Source organism: Cetorhinus maximus, chromosome 10 (assembly GCF_964194155.1).
Source record: "Cetorhinus maximus chromosome 10, sCetMax3.hap1.1, whole genome shotgun sequence".
NCBI classification, from domain to species: Eukaryota; Metazoa; Chordata; class Chondrichthyes; order Lamniformes; family Cetorhinidae; genus Cetorhinus; species Cetorhinus maximus.
This window is the reverse complement of record NC_135888.1, coordinates 55,737,003-55,761,688: the sequence shown is the minus strand read 5'-3', so window position 1 is coordinate 55,761,688 and position 24,686 is coordinate 55,737,003. Positions and strand designations below refer to the sequence as shown.

General features: G+C 47.1%; 1 protein-coding gene across 1 annotated transcript in view; it reads right to left on the bottom strand.

Annotated features, from left to right (window-relative positions):
* Positions 1-5,407: 5,407 nt before the first annotated feature.
* The window catches only part of LOC144685704 (E3 ubiquitin/ISG15 ligase TRIM25-like), a 56,023-nt gene continuing 36,744 nt past the window's right edge, over positions 5,408-24,686 (bottom strand). Inside the window, exons 6-7 of the mRNA XM_078550503.1 lie at positions 24,253-24,387; positions 5,408-6,701 (exon numbers count right to left, since the gene is read on the bottom strand). Coding sequence (XP_078406629.1) covers positions 6,184-6,701; positions 24,253-24,387 — 653 coding nt within the window. The 3' untranslated portion in view covers positions 5,408-6,183. The remainder of the gene's footprint in view (positions 6,702-24,252; positions 24,388-24,686) is intronic.

Below are 24,686 nucleotides of genomic sequence, written 5' to 3'. Positions count from 1 at the left end.
ACCGGGCACGGAAGGCCTCGATGGTGCCGGCAAACACCGTGTGCTCCCTCTCCAGGGACACCCGGCTGCGAACGTAGCCGCGGAAGAGGGACAAACAATCGGGCAGGACTCCCCCCTCGATCGCCCACTGCCTGGACCTGTTAATGGCCAACCTGGCCAGGCCCAGGAGCAGGTTCACGAGGAGGTCCTCCTCCTTCCCGACCCCCTTCCGCACCGGGTGTCCGTAGATCAGGAGCGTGGGACTGAAGTGCAAACAAAACAGCAACAGAAGGTTTTTTAAATAACTAAAAAGGGAGTGCAGCCTACAACACCCTATATAAACGTGGTCCACGGACTCCACAAGACTGCAAAAAGAGCAGGTGTCTTGGGAGTCCGTGAACCTACACATTTTACGGTTATAGGGGACTGCTGCATGCAACACCCTCCAACCCAGGTCCCCGATAGAAAGCGGGAGGACACCTCCGTAGAGGGCCTCCCATCGGGGGCCACCGCCGCCGGACGGCAACAAGGCACGCCAGGGCGTGTCCGGGCGGCGGACGATGGCGAGAAAATGGAAGGTGTGCAGCAGCAGTCCGTACAGAAAACCCCTCCGCGCCGTGCCAAATGGCACGGAGGGCATGTCCCCGAGGCGGCTCATATTATTGCGGGGCACCGGCACCCGAGGGAGGGTTCGGGGCTTGGGGCCAATGTGGAATTCCGTCCGAACAGGGGAACGTTCAGCCGGAAGATCACCGCGCACCTGGGCCACCTCGAGACCTAAAATGACTTCGGGTCCGAGCACGACCGTCCTTAGGTCTTGGATGGCATCGGCTGCGACCTGGACACTCACTGACGCGCGGCGCGCCAACTCCTGCGGGAGCATCCAGCCCAGTCCTCCGCCACCCAGCACGTCCCCGATCCTGGTCACCTCGGCAGCCACAGCCCTCCTCTCTGCCAGCCACTCAAAGGGACGGAGGGGCGGATTCCTGAGCAGCGGCTCTCTGATGATAGCCGCTACTCCTGACAGGGGAGAGCTGCGTCGCGAAGTGACCACGTTCCAGACTTTGATCAGGTCCTGGTAAAAGATGGGCAACGCCTGTAAGGAGCCACCGAGGCCCCTCTGCTCTATAAACAGGAGCTGCACGTCATAATTCAGGCCGTGCACCTGGCGGAAGAAATACGTCGCCAGGGCACACCATCTCGGAGGAGGCTCGTAAAGGTATCGCTGCAGGGTCTGAAGACGGAAAGTCCCCACCTGCGTGCGTCGGCACACCAGTGCCTGACCGCCCTCCCTAAGCAGGAGACTCAGAACCTCAGCAGCGACCCAGTGCAATCTTTTGTCCCAGAAGAAGTCGACTAGCATTCTCTGGATTTTTACGACAAAGTCCGGGGGAGGGGTCAAAGTGACCAGCCGATACCACAACATGGCGGCGATCAGCTGGTTTATGACCAGAACTCGACCCCGGTAAGACAGCACTCGGAGCAGTCCTGTCCAGCGCCGCAGGCGAGCGGTGACTTTTGTCTCCAGTTCCTGCCAGTTGGCCGGCCAGGATTCCTCGGCAGGGCAGAGATGGACCCCCAGGTAGAGGATGCTGGTCCTGCTCCAGGTGAAAGGCCTGAGCTCCTCGGGTAGGGGATCCATCTGCCACGGGCCGACCAGGAGTCCAGAACATTTATCCCAGTTGATCCTGGCAGAAGAAGCCGCAGAGTAGACCTCCTGGCACTCGCGCATCCTCCGCAGGTCAGCCGGGTCACTAAACATTAGGAGCACGTCATCGGCGTATGCCGAAAGGACCACCCCGATGCCCGGCCCGCGCAGAACCAATCCCGACAACCTCCTCCGCAAGAGGCGCAGGAAAGGCTCCACGCAAATAATATGTAACCCTTTCGAGTTATCAACAGATCGCATGTAACTCTTTCAAGTACATTCACAGTTCTTGGTTTCCGGGAGTGGGACATGAACCCACAACCCTCTGATTCAAAGGCGAGGGTGCTATGAACTGAGCCACAGCTGACACCTCATCGTTAAGATGTAACTCTTTCGAGTTATCAACAGATCGCATGTAACTCTTTCGAGTACATTCACAGTTCTTGGTTTCCGGGAGTGGGACATGAACCCACAACCTTCTGATTCAAAGGCGAGGGTGCTATGAACTGAGCCACAGCTGACACCTCATCGTTAAGATGTAACTCTTTTGAGTCAAAACAATAAACTAAATTAACAAAAACAAGGGAGAAATCAAGCACAGCCCCTATGTCAGGTCAGCTGTAAAATCAAGGAAAAACTTTAAAGGAACCTTACAAACATCAAACTAAGATGTGATTAAAGGGGTCAGCAAAACACCCCAGTCCCCGCGGTGCCCACCGGGCACGGAAGGCCTCAATGGTGCCGGCAGACACCGCGTGCTCCCTTTCCAGGGACATCCGGCCGCGAACGTAGCCGCGGAATCGTTAAGATGTAACTCTTTTGAGTCAAAACAATAAACTAAATTAACAAAAACAAGGGAGAAATCAAGCACAGCCCCTAAGTCAGGTCAGCTGTAAAATCAAGGAAAAACTTTTAAAGGAACCTTACAAACATCAAACTAAGATGTGATTAAAGGGGTCAACAAAACACCCCAGTCCCCGCGGTGCCCACCGGGCACGGAAGGCCTCGATGGTGCCGGCAGACACCGCGTGCTCCCTTTCCAGGGACATCCGGCCGCGAACGTAGCCGCGGAATCGTTAAGATGTAACTCTTTTGAGTCAAAACAATAAACTAAATGAGCAAAAAGAACAAGGGAGAAAACAAGCACAGCCCCTAAGTCAGGTCAGCTGTAAAATCAAGGAAGAACTGTAAAGGAACCTTACAAAGATCAAACTAAGATGTGATTAAAGGGGTCAACAAAACACCTCAGACCCCGCGGTGCCCACCGAGCACGGAAGGCCTCGATGGTGCCGGCAGACACCGCGTGCTCCCTTTCCAGGGACATCCGGCCGCGAACGTAGCCGCGGAATCGTTAAGATGTAAGTTGCACAGCCTGGGCATGGGTGTTAATCACTTGTACATAATGTTCACTTTGTTAATAAACTTCCATGAATGTCTCCTTGCCTATGGCTCCTTGTACTGATGAGCAGTGTTTGTGTCACTCAGTTGTGAAACCTTGGTCCCTGCACAAGATAAAGGCAGGTGTCTCAGTCCAGGGCCTCTTCCCTGTGCAGTGTGTAACCTTCCCAGCACACTGATGGTGCGCCTTCACAGTCACTGGACACATCAGGCATGCCTGCACGTCGATGGGGCTTATCATTGCTGCGAGAATATCCTGGGCCGCGGCACATAATTCCGTCATTCTTTCTGTGTGCTCTCAACACATTTGAGGTGTGGCCCCCACCCCCCCCTAGCTCATCAGCATCTGTGCCTGGTGACAGTGTGGTCCTGAAGGGCGCAGCTCTTGAAGGCCAACTACGGCGTCAGTGATGGAGTTCAGCCTGCGCAGGAGAAGCTAATGTTTCCCTGCTGTACTTCCATTATATAACCTTGTTCACAGAGCGTAAGTGATCTGCCATCAGCCAGACAGGAGTCAAATGTTCACAGATGCAATGTGAGGATCTATGGGGTCTCCTCACTGCACGTCGTCATCATCCTCTGCAAATCTAACATATATGAGGGCCTCCTGAGCACGCCTGCCTTGCCTGGCCACTGTGATGGCCTCATCACTGTCATTGTCGCCTTTGAGGACCACCTCAGCCTCATCCCCGTTGACGTCCTCCTCATCAGAGGAGACCTCCATTTCCTCCTAAACCAGCTCCTCTCCCTGTTGCAGTGCCAGGTTGTAAAGGGCGCAGCGGGTGTTGCCAATGTGTGACAATCTCTGTGGACTACATTGCAATGCTCTACCAGACCGGTCCAGGCACCAGAACCTCATTTTCAACTTTCCGGTGGTTTGCTCCGCCAAACTGCAAGTTGCAGCATGCGCCTCACTGTACCTTCTCTCTGTTGCGCTCTGAGGCCGCTGCACGGACTTCATGAACCACATTCTTTGCAGGTAGCCCTTGTCCCCGAGGAGCCAACCCTGCAGCCTGTGTGGACCCTGGAAGACGTCAGGGATCTGAGACCTACTGAGAATGTACGAGTCATGGGCTCTCCCTGGGAACCGTGCACAGACTGTGGGATGCGTTTATGGTGATCACACACCAACTGAACTGAGCAGTAGATGGCACCCTGCACCTGTGGGAAACCCGAGATCTGGGCAAATCCCAGCGTTTTTACTTCCTGGCTTTCCTAGTCCTGGGTGAAACGCACAAAGTTGTGTGCCTTCGCGAATATGGCATCAATGACCTCATGGATGCATGTGTGTGTGGAGGTTTGCGACATTCCACAGAGGTCACTTGTGGAGCCCTGAAAGGACCCACTGGCGTAGAAACTGAGGTCACAGTCACTTTCACGGCCACTGGCAGTGGATGCCCTCCATGTCCCCGTAGTGCCAAATCCTGCAGCAGGTGGCAGATGTGACCAACCAGTTCCCTGGACATGTGCAGTCTTCAGTGACACTAGCTCACGGTCATCTGCAGGAATGACAAGCGCCATCTACAGACCCTGGGTCTAGTTAGGCGTCGACCAGCAGCAGCTCGCTGTGACTCTTCAGCAGCATGTGAGCCCCAGCTGCCCCTTTTTTTTGAGGGTGCTGCTCCTCTCTCTGTCCAGCCAGATGCCTCTGTTGCTTTTTCCTCCTTCGTCTCCACTCCCTGTAAGCTATGAGGCATACAGCTAGGTCACCAGGCTCCATGCACCTGATGTATTCTTCCTGCAGGATGAGGACGTGTGAGTTAGCATGGGTGTTCTAAGAATCTCTCTTGGTTAAGTCTGGAGGTCCCTTAACACATCCCAGAGAGTGCTGGCCACTCCTTGGATGGCCAGAGTTTAGCACGCTGCATGGCTGCCCAAAACCCCATCCACCTCCACCCCACCCACCTGTCTGATTGGCAGCAGCTTTGCCCATTGGACTGCATGCTGTGCTCTCAGCTCAGGCACAGGCATTCTCCTAACTCGCACTGCAAGGCTCCGCTGTTAGCTTGAACCAAGAGGGAGACTGCTCCAAACCAGGATGATGACATCACAAAGGGCTGAGTGCCTCCACCAATGACTGTTTCAGGGCCAGCTTTCGCAAGGAGATTGTACAACTTGCCCAGTTGTCCAATTGTTCTGCAGTCCACTAAAACACTCATTAGTTTGCAGCCTGAGGGATGAAAAGCTCAGGAGCATTTGGTGGCACTTTCAGGCCTCTGTGTTGTTTGAGTGGGCAGATAAGCTAGAGGCCCGACTCCAAGCATGTCAATGTGGCTGCGCCTGAACTGCCTCAGCCTGAATTGTCTTATGGAATATGCCAAACTTCTGCTCCCATGAATGGATGTTGTTACACAAATTCATATGTTATTTCACAGGAGAATAGGGTTTAAAGACATTTATTGCCTTTCATAGAAATTAAATATAAAATTAAAAATATTACTAATAATCACACATACAATAACTATTAACAAATATAATGAATAATTAGAAGTACAATAAATGTTTATTATGAATAATTACATATGTACAATAATAAGTATTACTAATAATTAAACATATGCTACAGGACCAGAGAATTCACTGGATCACAGGTTTTGAGGTCAAGGGGATCAGTTGGCCAAGCTTTGTCAAATTCTGAAGTATCTATCCTAACAGCCTCATTTTATTCTTTTCCTCACTCTCACTAAGTGAGGATCCACATGTTTCAAAGTATTAACTTATCCAATTAGCTGCAATAACTGCAGTTTTAACAAGAAAAGCTCCCCATAACTTGATCCACTCCCTAATTTTCCAGATCTGGCAGGTGTCTTTTCAAAGCTGGGGATAACAGAGATAGTTTTATGACCTCTCAGTGAAAACACTCTCTGACTAGAATCCCTTTTACTAATTGAATACTACTTTATTAATTGCTAACAGAAACTCAAAATCTAAAGTTAATGTGAAGAATTTAAGCATGGTTAATGCAGAGACAACTGACCAAGAAGTGACAACATCAGCGACCCCAAGCTGACCCGGAAGTGACACCAGAGACCCCAAAGCCGATCCAGAAGTGACACCATAGAGAGACAGGTTTCTGAGGCCCACACATCGAAACAAGGAGTGACATTATCCAAAGTCCCGAAACGGTAAGTAATGTCACCGAGTCTCCAATATCAGGATTAATTTAATAGTTTTAGGGATGCGTACCGACAATAAAATGCTGGAAACACAGGTTCAGTGAATTTAGTTTTAAATGTGTATAAATGCATCAGTGAGCCAGTGATCTGGTGAAATGACAAAGTCCCAGCATCGTAGTTTAATCGAACTTTGATCCTATTGTTAGAGGCGAACGGTCGCAGCCGAGTGACATGGGAATTATGCCGGATCCAGAGAGAACCAAAACCACAATATATGCACCAAGACTTACTGCTGTTCCCAATTCCAGAATTTTCACCCTCCCTCTCCGCACTCCCACACACAATCCCGATTACCCAGTAATCTCCATTCGTCTCCACATCCCAGGAATGGAATCCTGAGGAGAAGCTCTGGGAGCAGAGAACTTGGGGACGGTCTTTAAACATCTCTGGTTGAGGTGGGTAGGGCTGTTTCTGTTCACTCCATGTTACAGATCTGAGATCATCAGAAAGAACCAAGTTGCGGTTTGCTGTCTTTGGATCCAGGCTCAATGACCTTCTCCCTAGAGAGGAGAGAAGAGATTGGTCAGACAGGGTTATTCCACTCAGATCAATGATTGACAGCTACAGGGTAGCAGTGTTAGTATTTCCCAGACACTGTCAGCCCATATTACCTGTTAGACTGTATTCTTCCCAATGTTAGGGGAAAATTAAAAATGCTAAAAGAGAATACAGTAAGAATTTATTGAAAAACCCTTAAAATCTCCAGGCAGACCTGGCTGTTAAACATATTAAGAGTTGAAGATTACCAGATGAACATCGCACAGCCTTGAGAGTCAGACTGGAAGACACAAGCAGGACATAAATTAGATTAGGTGTACTCCCCTCTCACATAGGGAAGGGGCAGATGGTTTTAGCTTAGATATGGGAAGACATAACAATGGACAAAGGGGGCTTTGATGAAACACAAACGCTCTTGAGCTGTGAAAACCAAGGTCTTTGCGTACGTGTTTTAATTTTGATTGGATACTATAATTATGTATACCTCCTTTAGAATAATTGGTTAGCAAAATCACATGTTTATGTACTCAATAGGATAGAGTTAGCATGAGACCGGTGTGTCGGTTACCAATTGGATGTATTCAAATGTATTATGATAAGAAAAAGTACAAAAGTAATGACATGTAATCAATCTGGGAGCTGGGTCTTCATCCTTAGGAATGATTGCGGTTCCCTTGCATATGCTTGAATAAAACCGTTGAAAGGGAGCCTGAGTCTCTGTAGTCGCTGTGTGATCGGGGATTGTAATTTCTGCTCTTCAACTGGCCTATGTGGTAGTTGCAGGATTGGAGGGAGTGCCTTCTTCACCATGTTAAATAAATGGCCTTCAAACAGAATCCCTGTACAATAGCAGTGTGTGGGTCACAGTGCTGTACACTCAGTGCGAACACTGCAGTGAGACACACAGTAACAGTCAGTTTAATCACACAAACCCTGGAACTGTGAACACGTTCTCCCTGTTCACTGTTCCTTCCTTTAGGTGCCTACAGAATTAGTTATTAAATGGAATCGAAACCTTTCAAACACTCGAGACACAATGAAGGGGATTCATAGGAACATTCTACAGCCTCACAGCTAGAGCCCCACAATCTCAGCACTGGTTGTAAAGGAAATGCACAGCTCACAGAGTGTGTCCTGGGCTCTCTCCCTCCTGTCACTGTCCCATCCTGAATACAGGAGTGTGTCTTGGGCTCTCTCCCTCCTGTCACTGTCCCATCCTGAATACAGGAGTGTGTCCTGGGCTCTCTCCCTCCTGTTACTGTCCCATCCTGAATACAGGAGTGTGTCCTGGGCTCTCTCCCTCCTGTCACTGTCCCATCCTAATTCCCAGAGGAGAGTGTGAAAGGAGGACCCTGAGCCAGGCAGTCAGCAGCACCTAGAGAAGAGCAGAGGAGCGATAAAAACAACGCGAGAAGCGGCAAGAGTTCGAGAGCAGAGGTGACTGAGGGAGTTTGGTGAGGAGGGAGGATTGGTTAAGAAGGGGAAAATAGTGGACAAGAGTAAGCTTGCGGGTAACATAAAAACTGACTGTAAAAGTTTCTATAGGTATGTGAAGAGAAAAAGATTGGTGAAGACAAATGTAGGTCCCTTACATTCAGAAACAGAGGAATTTATAATGGGGAACAAATAAATGGCTGACCAACTAAATACATACTTTGGTTCTGTCTTCACAAAGGAGGACACAAATAACATACCAGAAATGTTGGGGAACACAGGGTTTAGTGAGAGGGAGGATCTGAAAGAAATCAGTATTAGTAGGGAAATGGTGTTGGAGAAATTGATGGGATTGAAGGCTGATAAATCCCCAGGGCCTGATAATCTACATCCCAGAGTACTTAAGGAAGTGGCCCAAGAAATAGTGGATGCATTGGTGGTCATCTTCCGAGATTCTATAGACTCTGGAACAGCTCCTACAGATTGGAGGGTAGCAAATGTAACCCCACTATTTAAAAAGGGAGGTAGAGAGAAAACAGGGAATTATAGACCAGTCAGCCTGACGTCGGTAGTGGGGAAAATTCTAGAGTCCATTATAAAAGATTTAATAGCTGAGCACTTGGATAACAGTGGCAAAATCGGACAGAGTCAGCATGGATTTACGAAAGGGAAATCATGCTTGACAAATCTACTGGAATTTTTCGATAATATAACTAGTAGAGTTGATGAGGGGGAGCCAGTGGATGTGGTTTATTTGGACTTTCAGAAGGCTTTTGACAAAGTCCCACATAAGAGATTATCGTGTAAAATTAAAGCACATGGGATTGGGGGTAGTGTATTGAGATGGATGGAAAACTGGTTGGCAGACAGGAAACAAAGAGTAGGAATAAACGGGTCTTTTTCCGAATGGCAGGCAGTGACTAGTGGGGTACCACAGGGATCGGTGCTGGGACCCCAGCTATTCACTCCATAATAATGATTTAGATGAGGGAACTAAATGTAATATCTCCAAATTTGCAGATGACACAAAGCTGGGTGGGAGGGTGAGCTGTGAGGAGGATGCAGAGATGCTTCAGTGTGATTTGGACAAGCTGAGTGAGTGGGAAAATGCATGGCAGATGCAGTATAATGTGGATAAATGCGAGGTTATCCATTTTGGTAGCAAAAACAGGAAGGCAGATTATTATCTGAATGGCTATAAATTGAGAGAGGAGAATGTGCAACGAGACCTGGGTGTCCTTGCACACCAGTCGCTGAAGGTAAGCATGCAGGCAAATGGTATGAATACCTTCATAGTGAGATGATTCGAGTACAGGAGCAGGGATGTCTTGCTGCAATTATACAGGCCCTTGGTGAGACCACACCTGGAATATTGTGTGTAGTTTTGGTCTCCTTATCTGAGGAAGGATGTTCTTGCTATAGAGGGAGTGCAGCGAAGGTTTACCAGACTGATTCCTGGGATGGCGGGACTGAATATGAGGAGAGATTGAATTGGTTAGGATTATATTCACTGGAGTTCAGAAAAATGAGGGGGGATCTCATAGAAACCTATAAAATTCTAACAGGACTAGACAGGCTAGATGCAGGAAGGATGTTCCCGATGGTGGGGGAATTCAGAACCAGGGGTCACAGTCTTTTTAAACAAGTAGCTATGCTTGGACTTAACTGAGAAGCGCCAGGAATAAGGGAAATTTAGGGTCAATACAATAAAGTAATACAAATAATCCAAAGTAGAATAAAGTTAATGTAAGGGAAGTAGAGTTAAGACATGGCAAGGCAGCTCAGTCGAGTGGAATGCATGTCCAATATGTGCAAAATCATGGACGCTACCAGTGTCCTGGACGACTGCATGTGCAGGAAGTGCTGTCAGCTGCAGAAACTTGAGCTCCGGGTTTCAGAGCTCGAGCAGCGGCTGGATTCACAGTGGTGCATCTGCGAGGCTGAAAGCTATGTGGATAGCCTGTTCAGAGAGGTGCTCACACCGCAGCTTAAGAGCCTGGAGACAGAGAGGGAATGAGTGACCACCAGGCAGTCCAAGAGAAGTAGGTAGGTAGTGCAGGAGTCCCCTGGGATTCCGCTCACAAATTGGTTTTCAGTTTTGGAAGCTGGTAAGCACACTTGTTCTTCGGAGGAGTGCAATCAGAGCGAAGTTTGTGGCACCACAAGCGGCTCGGCTGTACAGGAGGGGAGGAAGAAGAAAGGAAGAGCAATAGTGACAGGGGATTCATTGGTTAGGGGAACAGACAGACATTTCTGTGGTCGTAGACGTGACTTCTGGATGATATGTTGCCTCCCTGATGCCAGGGTCAAGGACGTCACAGAGCGGCTGCAGGCTTCATGGGGAGGGTGAACAGCGAGAGGTCGTGGTCGTGGAAAGGAAAGGAAGAAAAGGAGGAGGGGTGGTGGTATTGGTGAAGGAGAGCATTGCAGTGCTGGAGAACGAGGACGTCCCAGAGGGTTCAAGGACAGAATCAATTTGGCTAGAGCTAAGGAATAAAAAGAGTGCAATTACATTGCTCGGTGTAGTCTATAGACCGCCAAATAGTGAGAAGGATGTAGAAGAACAAATCTGCTGGGAAATAGCACTGAGATGCAAGCAGTATAGAGTAGTTATATTGGGGGACTTTAATTACCTGAATGTAGACTGGGACAATGGCACTGTAAAGGACAGAGAGGGGCAAAAGTTCCTTGATTGTGTTCAGGAAAGTTTTCTACAGCAGTATGTGTCCAATCTAACAAGAAAAGATGTACTGTTGGACCTGGTTCTTGGAAATGAGGTGGGCCAAATAGATCAAGTGTCAGTGGGAGAACATTTAGGAGACAGTGATCATTGTATTGTACCTTTTAGGATGATGATAGAAAATGACAATAGGCAATCCAGAATAAGAATAATTAACTGGATGAAAGCCGACTTAGATGGGGCAAAAATGGAGCTGGGCCAGACAGACTGGAATCAAAGATTGGCAGGAGAAACTGTAGCTGAACCATGGGCTACCTTCAAAAAAGAATTGGTTCGGGCACAGTCAAGGTATATTCCATCGAAAGGGAAAGGCAGGGCAAACAAATCCAGAGCTGCCTGGATGAAAAAAGAGATAGAAATTAAGATAAAGAAGAAAAAGTGTGCTTATGATGGGTGTCAGGTAGAAAATGCAATTGAGAACCAAGAGGAATACAGAAGGTTCAGAGGGGAGGTGAAAAAGCATATTAGAGAAGGGAAGCGGGATTATGAGAAAAGCCAACATAAAGGGGAATCCCGAAGTCTTCTATAGGCATATAAATAGTAAAACAGTGGTAAAAGGAGGAGTAGGGCCGATTAGGGACCCAAAAGGGAATTTACACATGGGTGAAGAGGCCATGGCTGAGGTATTAAATAAATACTTTGCATCCGTTTTTACAAAGGGGGTGGATGCTATCCAGGCCATGGTGACAGACGAGGAAACTTTGTCACTAGAATGGTTCAAAATTGACAAGGAGGAAGTGTTGAATAGACTGTCGATAATTAAAGTTGACAAGGCACCAGGACTGGACGAGATGCATCCAAGGATATTGAAGGAAGCGCGAGTAGAAATTGCAGGGGCACTGGCCATAATCTTTCAGTCTTCCCTAGACTCAGAGGAGGTGCCAGAGGATTGGAGAATTGCAAACATAACGCCCTTGTTCAAAAAAGGTTGTGAAAATAAGCCCAGCAATTACAGACCAGTCAGTTTAACTTCAGTGGTGGGCAAGATTCTAGAAACAATTAATCAGGTTAGAATTAGTAGTCACATGGAAAAATATGGGTTGATAAGGAAGAGCCAGCATGGATTTCTAAAGGGAAAATAGTGTTTAACTAACTTTCTGGAGTTTTTTGAGGGGGTAACAGAAAAAGTTGATGAGGGTAATGTTGTTGATGTAGTGCGCATGGACTTTCAAAAGGCATTTGATACAGTGCCACACAACAGACTTGTGAGAAAAGTTATTGCTCATGGAATAAAAGGAACAGTAGCAACGTGGATACAAAATTGGCTGAAAAATAGGAAGCAGAAATCAATGGATATTTTTTGGGCTTGAGGAAGGTTTGTAGTGGAGGTCCCCAGGGGTCGGTATTGGGACCCTTGCTTTTCCTGATATACATTAATGATCTAGATTTGGTGCGCAGGGGACAATTTCAAAGTGTGCGGATGATACGAAGCTTGAGAGTTTTGTAAACTGTGAGGAGGACAATGTTGAACTTCAAAAGGACATAGACAAGTTGGTGGAGTGGGCAGATAGGTAGCAGATGAAGTTCAATGTGGAGAAGTATGACGTGATGCATTTTGGTAGGGAGAATATAGACAGACAATATGAAATAAAGGGTGAAATTTTGAAGGGGGTACAGGAGCAGAAAGACCTGGGTGCAGATGTGCATAGATCATTGAAGGTGGCAGAACAGGTGGCGAGAGCAGTTAATAAAACATATAGTATCCTGGGCTTTATTAATAGGGGCATAGAGTACAAGAGCAAGGAAGTTATGTTGAATTTATATAAGGCACTCATTAGGGGATCCTGTAGATGTAGTATATCTGGACTTCCAGAAGGCCTTTGATAAGGTGCCGCACAAAAGATTAAAACACAAGATAAGATCACACGAGTTAGGGGTAATATATTAGCTTGGATAGAGGATTGGCTAACCAACAGAAAGCAGGGAGTCAGGATAAATGGGTCTTTTTCTGGATGACAAGCTGTAACTAGTGGGGTGCCACAGGGTTCGGTCCTTGGGCCCCAACTATTTACAACCTATATTAATGACTTGGATTCAGGGGTAGAAGGTACTATAGCTAAATTTCCAGATGACACCATGTTAGGGGGAAATAAAAGGATATAGTATAGGGATACAGTAAGAACTTATTGAAGGGAATCGATACTTAAAATATCCAAGCAGGCAAAACTTATCTGCGTAAGCAGTTAACAGTTAAAGGCCAGGCTGGACAGAGAGAAATCTAAACCTTGCACATTCTCAGGGCTTGTGAGTATCAGCAAGGCCATATTGGACGAAGAAGAATGTAAATATGATAGATTGGGTGTTTTGGGAGTCAGACTGGAGCCTTAGGTTGAAAAACAACTAAGATTGAGCCTGTTTACAGCAGATAGGGAAAGAACAGATGGTCTTAGTTTAGGTACGAGGGACGGTCTCTGCCTGGGTGAGAAACAAATAGGGTCATACAATACACGTACTTGTCACTAGACTTGTCAGTTTAATGTAAACCTATATGTTGACAAGATTGAAATCTCGAAACTGTTCTTGTACGTGACCAATAATGTATAAATATGATGAACACTTGCAGTTTAGCAGAGTACTGTCTCAAGCTGTATTGAGCAGGTGCTCTCCTTGCAATTGCTCGAATAAACGATCGTAACCTGTACCTGAGTCTCCTGTGGTCTGTTCATCAAAGGCACCACATCACACCAAAATAGGTGGGAAAGTAAGTTGCAAGGAAGAAATAAGAAATTTACAAATGGATATGGACAGGTTAGGTGAATGGGCCAAAATTTGGCAGATGGAGTTTTAACGTAGATAAGTGTGAGGTTATCCATTTTGGTTGGAAGAATAAAAGGGCGACTTATTATTTAAATGGAGAGAAACTTCAGAACGCTTCAGTGCAGAGGGATCTGGGTGTCCTCATGCATGAATCTCTGAAAGCTAGTATGCAGGTACAGCAAGTAATAAGGAAGGCAAATGGAATTTTGGCATTTATTGCTAAAGGAATAGAGTATAAAAATAGGTAAGTGTTGCTGCAACTGTACAAGGCATTGGTGAGACCGCACCTGGAGTACTGTGCACAGTTTTGGTCCCCTTACTTGAGGAAGGATGTAGTTGCACTGGAGGCAGTTCAGAGGAGGTCACTAGATTGATTCCAGAGATGCGGGGCTTGTCTTATGAGGAGAGATTGAGCAGTTTAGGCCTATACTCGTGAGAGTTTAGAAGGATGAGAGGAGATCTAATTGAGGTATATAAGATGCTAAAGGGGATAGACAAAGTAGATGTGGAGCAGATGTTTCCCCTTCTGGGGCATTCTAGAATGAGAGGCCATAGTTTTAGGCTAAGGGGTGGTAGATTTAAATCAGAGATGAGGAGGAATTACTTTTCTCAAAGTGTTGTGAATCTGTGGAATTCACTACCTCAGAATGCAGTGGATGCTGGGACGCTGAATAAATTTAAGGAGGAGATAGACAGAGTTTTAATTAGTAATGTGTTGAAAGGTTATGGGAAGAGGGCAGGAAATTGGAGTTGAGGCCAAAATGAGATCAGCCATATTCGTAATGAATGGTGGGGCAGGCTCGAGGGGCTGAATTGCCTACTCCTGCTCCTAGTTCTTATGTTCTTATGTTATGTTCTTATTAGACCTCAGCTGGAGTGTTGTGTACAGTCTTGGGCGCCACATTATAGGAAGGATGTGAACACATTGGAGAGAGTGCAGAAGAGGTTTGCTAAAATGGTTTCAGGGATGAGAAACTTCAGTTACGAAGATAGATTGGAGAGGTTGGGACTGTTCTCCTTGGAGAGAAGAAGACTAAGAGGAGATTTGATAGAGATGTTCAAAATCATGAGGGGTCTGGACAGAGTAGATACGGAGAAGCTGTTCCCTCTCGTAAAAGGCACTAGGTCATAATGCTGATTTGGAGAACCGGTGCAGTCACGATGGGCCGAATGGCATCATTTGTGCCGTTAAATTTCTGTGATTCTGTGATCCTGAATACAGGATTGTGCCCTGGGCTCTCTCCTCTTGTTCCTGTCCCATCCTGAATACAGGCTGTTTAAAGCCTCCATCAGTTTACATACAGTGGTGAGGACTCAGTTGTGAATTGAGATGAATCTGATGTCCCTTCTGTACATTAAATTGTGGCACCCTGCTTTATAATCTCAGTGCCGAGTCTGACAGGCAATGAAGTGCCAAATGGAAACATGCAATGCTGTTCTTCACTGAGCTTCAGTGGAACAGTAGGATTTCGATGATAGAAACCAAAGTGAGAGTAGGATGCAGAATTAAAATGGTAAGCAACCAGAAGCTCAGGGTCATGTTTGCAGATTTAAGAAATAATTTCATTAAAACAATCAGCCAATCCTGCATTTAGTCTCCACAGTGTAGCAGCAACTGCATCATGAGCAGTTAATACAGTTTACTAAATTGGAAGAAGTACCTGTAAATTATTGCTTCCCCTGGGTAGAGTGTTTGGAGCCCTGGACAGTGGAATGGACGGAGGTGAAAGGACAGGTGTTGCATCTCCTGCATTTGCACAGGAAAGTGCCATGGGAAGGGGTGGGGGTGTTGAATGTGACGGAAATGTGGACCAGGGTGTGCCAGAAGGAATGGGCCCTTCAGAATGCACTTTGCAGGAGGGACACTGCACAGGGGTCAGGATCAGGAAGTTGTGAGGGTCTTTATTCCCAGCCCAGAGTCCGTGAGAGAGAGAGAGAGGAGTTCCAGCAGGAGGGGGAGTAAATGAAAATTAAAAAATAAATTCCAATTGAGGATCAGAATGTACGAGGAGACGGTGGAAGGAAACTGGCTAGGAAACCATTTCATGGTGTCTGTCAGGCAAGATCCCATTGGCTGTGAGTTTGAGGGAAGCTTGTGTTTACTGATTTTTATTAAGGGAATTTTAAAAATGTATTCATTCAAGGGATGTAGGTGTCACTGGCTAGGCCAGTATTAATTGCCCTTGAGAAGGTGGTGGTGAACTGCCTTCTTGAACTACTGCAGTCCATGTGGTGTAGGTACAACAACAGTGCTGTTGGGGAGGGAGTTCCAGGATTTTGACCCAGCGACAGTGAAGAGACAGTGATATATTTCCAAGTCAGGATGGTGAGTGGATTGGAGGGGAACCTCCCATGTGTCTGCTCCCTTTGTCCTTGTCCTTCTAGGTGGTAGAGGTTGCGGGTTTGGAAGGTACTGCCTGAGGAGCCTTGGTGAGTTTCTGCAGTGCATCTTGTAGATGGTACACACTGCTGCCACTGTGCTTCAGTGTTGGAAGGAGTGAATATTTGTGGATGTGGTGCCAATGAAGCAGACAGCTTTGTCCTGGATGGTGTGAAGCTTCTTGAGTGCTGCACTCATTGAGGCAAGTGGACTGTACTCCATCACAGTCCTGATTTGTGACTTGGACATGATGGGCAGGCTTTGGGGAGTCAGGAGGTGAGATACTCGCCGCAGGATTCCTAGCCTCTGACTTGCTGTTGTAGCCACGGTATTTATATGGCTAGTCCAGCTCAGTTTCTGGTCATGGTAACTCCCAGAATGTTGATAGTGGGGGATTCAGTGATGATAATGCCATTGAATGTCAAGGGGCGATGGATAGATTCTCTCTTGTTGGAGACGGTCATTGCCTGGCGCTTGTGTGGCACGAATGTTACTTGCCACTTGTCATCCCAAGCCTGGATATTGTCCAGGTCTTGCTGCATTTGGACACGGACTGCCTCAGTATCTGAGGAGTCGTGAATGGAGATGAATATTGTGCAATCATCAGCGAACACCCCCGCTTCTGGCCTTATGATGGATGGAAGGTCATTGATGAAGCAGCTAAAGATGGCTGGGCCGAGGACACCACCCTGAGGAACTCCTGCAGTGATGTCCTGGAGCTGAGATGAATGACCGCCAAAAACCACAACCATCTTTCTTTGTGCTAGATATGACTCCAACCAGCGGAGACTTTCCCCCCTAATTCCCATTGACTCCAGTTTTGCTGGGGCTCCTTGATGCCACACTCGGTCAAATGCTGCCTTGATGTCAAGCGCAATCACCCTCACCTCATGTCTGGAGTTCAGCTCTTTTGTCCATGTTTGAACCATGGCTGCAATGAGGTCAGGAGCTGAGTGACCCTGGTGGAACCCAAACTGGGTGTCAATGAACAGGTTATAGCTAAGCAAGAGCCACTTGATAGCACTGTTGATGACTCCTTCCATCACTTTACTGATGATTGAGAGTAGACTGATGGATGGTAATTGGCCGGGTTGGATTTGTCCTGCTTTTTGTGTACAGGACATACCTGGGCAATTTTCCACATTGCCAGGTAAATGCAAGTGTTGTAGCTGTGCTGGAACAGCTTGGCTAGGAGTGTGGCAAGTTCTGGAACACAAGTCTTCAGTACTGTTGCTGCAATATTGTCAAGGCTCATAGCCTTTGCACTATTCAGTGCCTTCATCCGTTTCTTGATATCACCTGGAGCGAATTGAATTGGCTGAAGACTGGCACCTGTGATGCTGAGGACCTCCAGGGGAGGCTGATATGGATCATCCACTCAGCAATTTTGGCTGAGAATTGTTGCAAATGCTTCAGGCTTATCTTTAACATTGATGTGCTGGGCTCCTCCATCATTCAGGATGGAGACATTTGTGGAACTTTCCAGCGAGTTGTTTAATTGTCCACCATATTCATGACTGGATGTGGCAGGACTGCAGAGCTTAGATCTGATCCGTTGCTTGTGAGATTACTTAGGAGAGTGCAAGAGGAGGACCCTGGGACAGGTAGTCAGCAGCACCTAAAAGAGAGACTGAGAGGAGGATCCTGAGACAGTCAGTCAGCAGCACCTAGTGGAGAGTGCGAGAGAAGGACCCCAGGATAGGCAGCCAGCAGCCTGGGACAGATCCTAAAGGATCTAATCTATCTACAGGATCTAGTATCTAGTCTATACTCAGGTAGGATTAGGGGTAAAATAAAAGCAAGGGTCCATATTCTATTTAGTTAAGAGATGTCTCGGTCCCATGATTTGCACATCCTGCGCTATGTGGGAAATCCTAGATGCTCCTGGCGGTCTGGATGACTGTGTGTGCAGGAGGTGCCTCCAGCTGGAGCAACTTGAGCTCTGGGTTTTTGAGCTTGAGCAGCAGTTGCAGTCACTACAGTACATTCATGAGGCTGGGAGGTTCATGGATAGCACGTTTCAGGACGTGGTCAGCCCGCAGCTTAAGGAAGTGCAAGAAGAGAGGGAATGGGTGACTGCCAGACAGAAGAAGGGGAACCAGGCAGGTCGTGAGGGAATCCCCTGAGTGCAGCTTGCTCGCAAATCGTTTCTCACCCTTGGAAAATGGTGAGCGTGACGGTTCCTCTCTCGAGGCCAACCAGAGCCAAGGCCATGGCACTGGGTTTGGTCCAGTTGCTCAGGAGGGGAGGAAGAAGTGCGAAAGGGCAGTGGTAGGGGATTCATTAGTGAGGGGAGTAGACAGGTGCTTCTGCGGTACAAGACCTGACTCCAGGATGGAATGTTGCCTCCTGGGTTTTAGGGTCTTGGATATCACGGAACGGCTGCAGGATATTCTGATGGGGGACCAATGACATAGGAAGAAAGAGAAATGAGGTCCTGCAAGCAGACTTTAGGGAGTCAGGTAGGAAATTGAAAAGCAGGACTTCAAATGTAGTGATCTCCGGATTACTCCCGGTGCCATGCAGTAGTGAGTATAGGAACAGAAGGATAGAGCAGATGAATGCGTAGCTGGAGAGATGGTGCAGGAGGGAGGGCTTTAGATTCCTGGGGCACTGGGACCATTTCTAGGGTAGGTGGGACCTGTACAAATTGGATGGGTTACATCTGAACAGGAACGGGACCAACATCCTCACGGGGAGGTTTGCTAATGCTGTTGGAGCGGATTTTAAATTAAATTGGCAGGAGGATGGGATCCTGAAAAGTAGTTCAGAGGGGAGAGAAGCTGAGATGGGATGAGAAGTTAAAACACTAGTAAGCGAGTCTGGAAGGCAGATGAAACATAGGCTAGATAAGAAAGAAGTGTGTTTAGCAAGGTTAAATGGAATATATTGTAATGCAAGGAGTCTGAAGAATAAGACGGATGAGCTGAGGGCACAGATAGGCATGTGGGAGTATGATAACATAGCTATGACCGAGACTTGGCTAAAAGAAGGGCAGAATTGGCAGCTCAACATTCCTGGTTACAGGGTATTCAGACGAGATAGAGAGGGGGATAGAAGATTGATCAAGGAATCAATTATAGCAGTGAGGAGGATTGATATCTCGGAAGGATCATCAAATGAGGCCATATGGGTAGAAGTAAAAAACACAGAAGGGGCAAACACGCTGTTGGGTGTGTACTATAGGCCCCCAAACAGTCAGGGAGATATAGAGGATCAAATATGTAATCAAACTACCCAAATATTAACTGGGATAGTTTTAGTGTGCAAGGTAGGGAGGGAGCAAAATTCTTAAGTTACATCCAGGAGAACTTTTTAGCCAGTATGTAGAAAGCCCAACAAGGGAGGGGGCAGTTCTGGATCTAATATTTGGAAATGAGCCCAGGCAGGTGGAAAGTGTATCAGTAGGGGAGCATTTTGGAGGTAGTGACCATAACTCAGTTAGATTATGGACAGTTAAGGAAAAGGATAAGGTTGGGTCGGGAATAAAAGTTCTAAGCTGGGGAAAGGTGAATTTTATTAAGATGAGATACGATTTGGCCCAAGTGGACTGGGAGCAGCTACTTGCAGATAAAACTGTGTCAGAGCAGTGGAAGGCATTCAAGGAGGAAATAGCGAGAGTACAGGGCAAATATGTTCCTGTAAAGACAAAGGGGGGGACCAAGTCTGGAGAACCCTAGATGTCAAGGGACATAAAGGTTAGGATTAAGAAAAAAAGATAAGCTCACGGTAGATACTAAGGGCTCAATACGGCAGAGTCCCTAGAGGAGTATAAAAAGTGCAAGGGGGATCTTAAAAAGGAAATTAAGAAGGCTAAGAGAGTGCATGAGAAAGCATTGGTGGGTAGAATAAAGGAAAACCCAAAGGTGTTTTTTAAATATATAAAGAGCAAGAGAATAACTAGGGAAAGAGTCGGGCCAATTAGGGACCATAGAGGTAATGTGTGCGTGGACCCGGAAGACGTGGGTACAGTCCTCAATGAATACTTTGTGTCGGTCTTCACAATGGAAAATGACGACACAGGTATAAACATCAGGGTGGAGGACTGTGAAATATTAGAGGAAATTAACATAGAGAGAAAAGAGGTACAAGCGAGTTTAGCGGCCTTAAAAGTGGCTAAATCCACAGGTCTGGATGAGATGTATCCCAGACTGTTGAGGAAGGCAAGGGAAGAGATATCAGGGGCCCCAGCAGTAATTTTCAAATCCTCTCTGGCCACAGGTGAGGTGCCAGACGTCTGGAGGACTGCTAACGTTGTCCCATTATTAAAAAAGGGAGGAAGGGATAGACCAGGAAACTACAGGCCAGTCAGTCTAACTTCAGTGGTGGGGAAGTTATTAGAAAGAATTCTGAGGGACAGAATATATCTGCACTGGAGAGACACAGGTTAATCAGGGATAGTCAGCATGGATTTGTTAAGGGAAGGTCGTGTTTGACAATTTTGATTGAATTTTTTAAGGAGGTAACCAGGAGTGTTGATGAGAATAATGCATTTGATGTGGTCTATATTGACTTTAGCAAGGCTTTTGGTAATGTTCCTCGTGGCAGACTGGTCAAGAAAGTAAGAGCCCATGAGGTCCAAGGCAAGGTGCCACGTTAGATCCAAAATTGGCTGAGAGGCAGGAAGCAAGGGTGATGGTAGAGGGATGTTTCTGTGACTGGAAGTCTGTTTCCAGTGGGGTTCTGCAGGGCTCGGTGATGGGGCCCTTGCTGTTTGTGGTGTACATAAATGATTTGGACTTAAATGTAGGGGGGTACGATCAAGAAGTTTGCGGATGACACAAAAATTGGTAGGGTGGTATATAGTAAGGAGGATAGCCGTAAACTGCAAGAGGATATCAATGGACTGGTCAGGTGGGCAGAGCATCGGCAAATGGAATTCCACCCAGAAAATTGTGAGGTAATGCATTTAGAGAAGGCTAACAAGGCAAGGATTACACTATGAATGGTAGGACCCTGGAAAGTACTGAAGATCAGAGGGACCTTGGTGTGCATATCCACAGATCCCTAAAGGTAGTAGGGCAGGGAGATAAGGTGGTTAAGAAGGCATATAGGATACTTGCCTTTATTAGCTGATGCATAGAATTCAAGAGCTGGGAGATTATGCTGGAACTGTACTTAATGCTGGTTAGGCCACAATTGGATTACTGCATGCAGTTCTGGTCACCACATTATAGGAAGGATGTGATTATACTGGAGAGGGTGCAGAGGAGATTTACCCGGATGCTGCCTGGGCTGGAGGGTCTGAGCTATGAGGAAAGATTGGATAGGCTGGGGTTGTTTTCCTTGGAGCAACGAAGGTTGAGAGGGGACTTGATACAGGTGTATAAGATTATGAGGGGCAAAGATAGGTTGGATATGAAGGCACTTTTTCCATTAGTAGAGGGGTCAATAACCAGGGGGCATAGATTTAAGGTAAGAGGTAGAAGGCTAAGGGGATTTGAGGAGAAATTTTTCCACCCAGAGGGTGGTGGGAGTCTGGAGCTCATTGCCTGAAAAAGTGGTTGAGTCAGAAACTCTCATAACGTTTAAGAAGTATTTAGATATTCACTTGCATTGCCATAGCCTCCAGGGCTATGGGCCAAGCGCTGGAAAATGGGATTAGTGTGGTCAGATCTTTGTTGACCGGCACGGAAACGATGTACCGAGTAGCCTCCTTCTGTGCTGTAAACGTCTATGAGTCTGTGAGCTCTGTCTATCACTTGCTGCTTATGCTGTTTGGCATGCAAGCAGTCCAGTGTTGTAGCTTCACCAGGTCGAGACCTCATTTTTAGGTGCTGCACCTGGCATGCCCTCCTGCGCTCTTCATTGAACCAGGGTTGTTCTCCTGGCTTGATGGTATTGGTAGAGTGGGGGATATACCGGGTTACAGATTGTGGTTGAGTACAATTCTGCTGCTGCTGATGCCCACAGCGCCTCATGGTTGCCCAGTCTTGAGTTGCTAGATGTGTTCGAAATCTATCCCATTTAGCATGGCGGCAGTGCCACACAACATGATGGAGGGTCTCCTCAATGTGAAAATGAGACTTTGTCTCCACAACGACTGTGCTGTGGTCACTCCTACTGATACTGTCATGAACAGATGCATCTGCAGCAGGCAGGTTGGTGAGGATGAGGTCAAGTATGTTTTTCTCTCTTGTTGGTTCCCTCACCACCTGCCGCAGACCTGATCTAGCAGCTATGTTAGGACTCAGCCAGCTCGGTCTGTGGTGGTGCTACCGAGTCATTCTTGGCAATGGACATTGAAGTCCCCCACCTAGACTACATCTGTGTCCTTGCCACCCTCAGTGGTGTTCAACATGGAGGAGCACAAATTCATCAGCTGAGGGAGGGTGGTATGTGGTAATCAGCAGCAGATTTCCTTGCCCATGTTTGACCTGATGTCATTAGACTTCATGGGGTCCAGAGTCGATGTTGAGGACTCCCAGGGCAACTCTTTCCTGACTATATACCACTATGCAGCCACTTCTGCTGTCTGTCCTGCCAGAGGGACAGGACATACCCAGGGATGGTGATGGTAGTGTCTGAGACATTATCTGTGAGGTATGAATCAGTGAGTATGACTATTGACTGCTTGCGTGCCAAACAGCATAAGCAGCAAGTGATAGACAGAGCTAAGCGATCCCACAACCAATGGATCAGATCTAAGGTCTGCAGTCCTGCCACATCTACTCGTGAATGGTGGTGGAGAATTAAACAACCCACTGGAGGAGAAGGCTCCACAAATGTCCCCATCCTCAATGATGGGGGAGCACACACACCAGTGCAAAAGATAAGACTGAAGCATTTTGCCCCTTGACGTTCAATGGCATTACCATCACTGAATCCTGCACTATCAACATCCTGGAAATACTGGTGAACATAAACTGAAATGGACTAACCATATAAATACTGTGGCTACAAGAGCAGGTCACAGGCTAGGAATCGTGTGACAAATAACTCACCTCCTGACTCCCCAAAGCCTATCCACCATCTGCAAGGCACAAGTCAGGAGTGTGATGGAATACTCCCCACTTGCCTGGATGAGTCCAGCTCCCACTACACTGAAGAAGCAAAGCAGCCTGCTTGATTGGCACCACATCCACAAACATTCACTCTCTCCACCATCGATGCACAGTGGCAACAGTGTGCACCATCTACAAGATGCACTGCAGGAATTCACCAAGGCTCCTTAGACAGCACCTTCCAAACCCACGACCACTACGATCTAGAAGGACATGGGCAGCAGATAGATGGGAACACCACCACCTGGAAGTTCCCCTCCAAACCACTAACGATCCTGACTTGGAAATATATCGCAGTTGCCTCACTATCGCTGGGTCAAAATCCTGGAACTCCCTCCCTAACAGCACTGTGGGTGTACCTAGACCGCATGGAATGCAGTGGTTGAAGAAAGCAGCTCACCACCACCTTGTCAAGGGCAATTAGGGATGGGCATTAAATGCTGGCCCAGCCAGTGAAGCCCACATCCTGTGAATGAGTAATAAAAAAAATGCCAGGCTGTTACTTCACTAGTCTGTGAGACAGCCCACAGATGGTCATGAGGAGGACTTCGCCGGGTCGACAGGACTGTGTTTGCCTTTGTCGTTTCCAGTGCCTCGGTCTCTGGCGGGTGGTCTGTCCATTTTCATTCCTTTTGGACTTTTTAGCAGTTTAATATAACTGAGTGGCTTACTAGGCCATTTCAGAGTCAACCACATTGGCATTGCTGTGGGTCTGGGAGTCACCTGTAGGCCTGACCAGGTCAAAATGGCAGATTTCTTTCCTTAAATGGCAATAGTGAATCAGATGGGTTTTTACAACAATCAGCAATGGTTCCATGGTCATCATAGACTTTTCATTTCAGATTTTTATTGAATTTAACTCACATCATGTGCCATGGCAGGATTCAAACCCAGGTTCTCAGAGCATTACCCTTGGTCTCTGGATTACTAGTCCAGTGACAACATCACTATGCCATCACCTCACCATTAAAGTGGGGCAAAGAGATGGAGTGAGGTCACAGATCAGCCGAGACCTCATTGGTGGAACAGGCTTGAGGGGTTAAGTGGCCTCCCTGTTGCAGTGCCCCTCCTGTACATTAAATTGTTCCACACTGTTCACCCTGAACTCACCCATTACATCCACTCAGGCCCTGGATTTGAGACTCAAATCAATAGAGAGCTGTGAGGAGTAAACAAGAGCGAGAATCTCGAATGCCTAATCACAATCATTGTGATCCCATTTAAGAATATAAACATACCTTGAGATATTCCAATTTTCCTACTGATGCCAGTCGATGGCTGGAGAATGTTCCCTGCAACAGTGGCTGCCCCAGAGGAGCTGTCTGGGGTTGGGGTTACATTTGATGGGCCCCTGTATTCGGTGGAAGCTGGTACTGTAAACAAAGCACACAGTGATTGGGAATTGTGACACAGCGAGGTCCAACCTCCTTCATATTACTCAACGGTGGGTTATATATTCCATCCTTATATATTCTACATTACAACAGTCACTGCACTTCAAAAATAGGGCTTCAATGGCTGGAAAGTACTTTGGGAAATCCTGAGCTTGTGCAAGCTGTTCTAAAAATGCAAGTCTTCCTTAATTTACTTTACTGTTTAAAGAATTTGACAGTCCTGTGAAGGATGGTGCCTCTTTAAGAGACACTCTGATTGACAGTGTATAACCCCACCC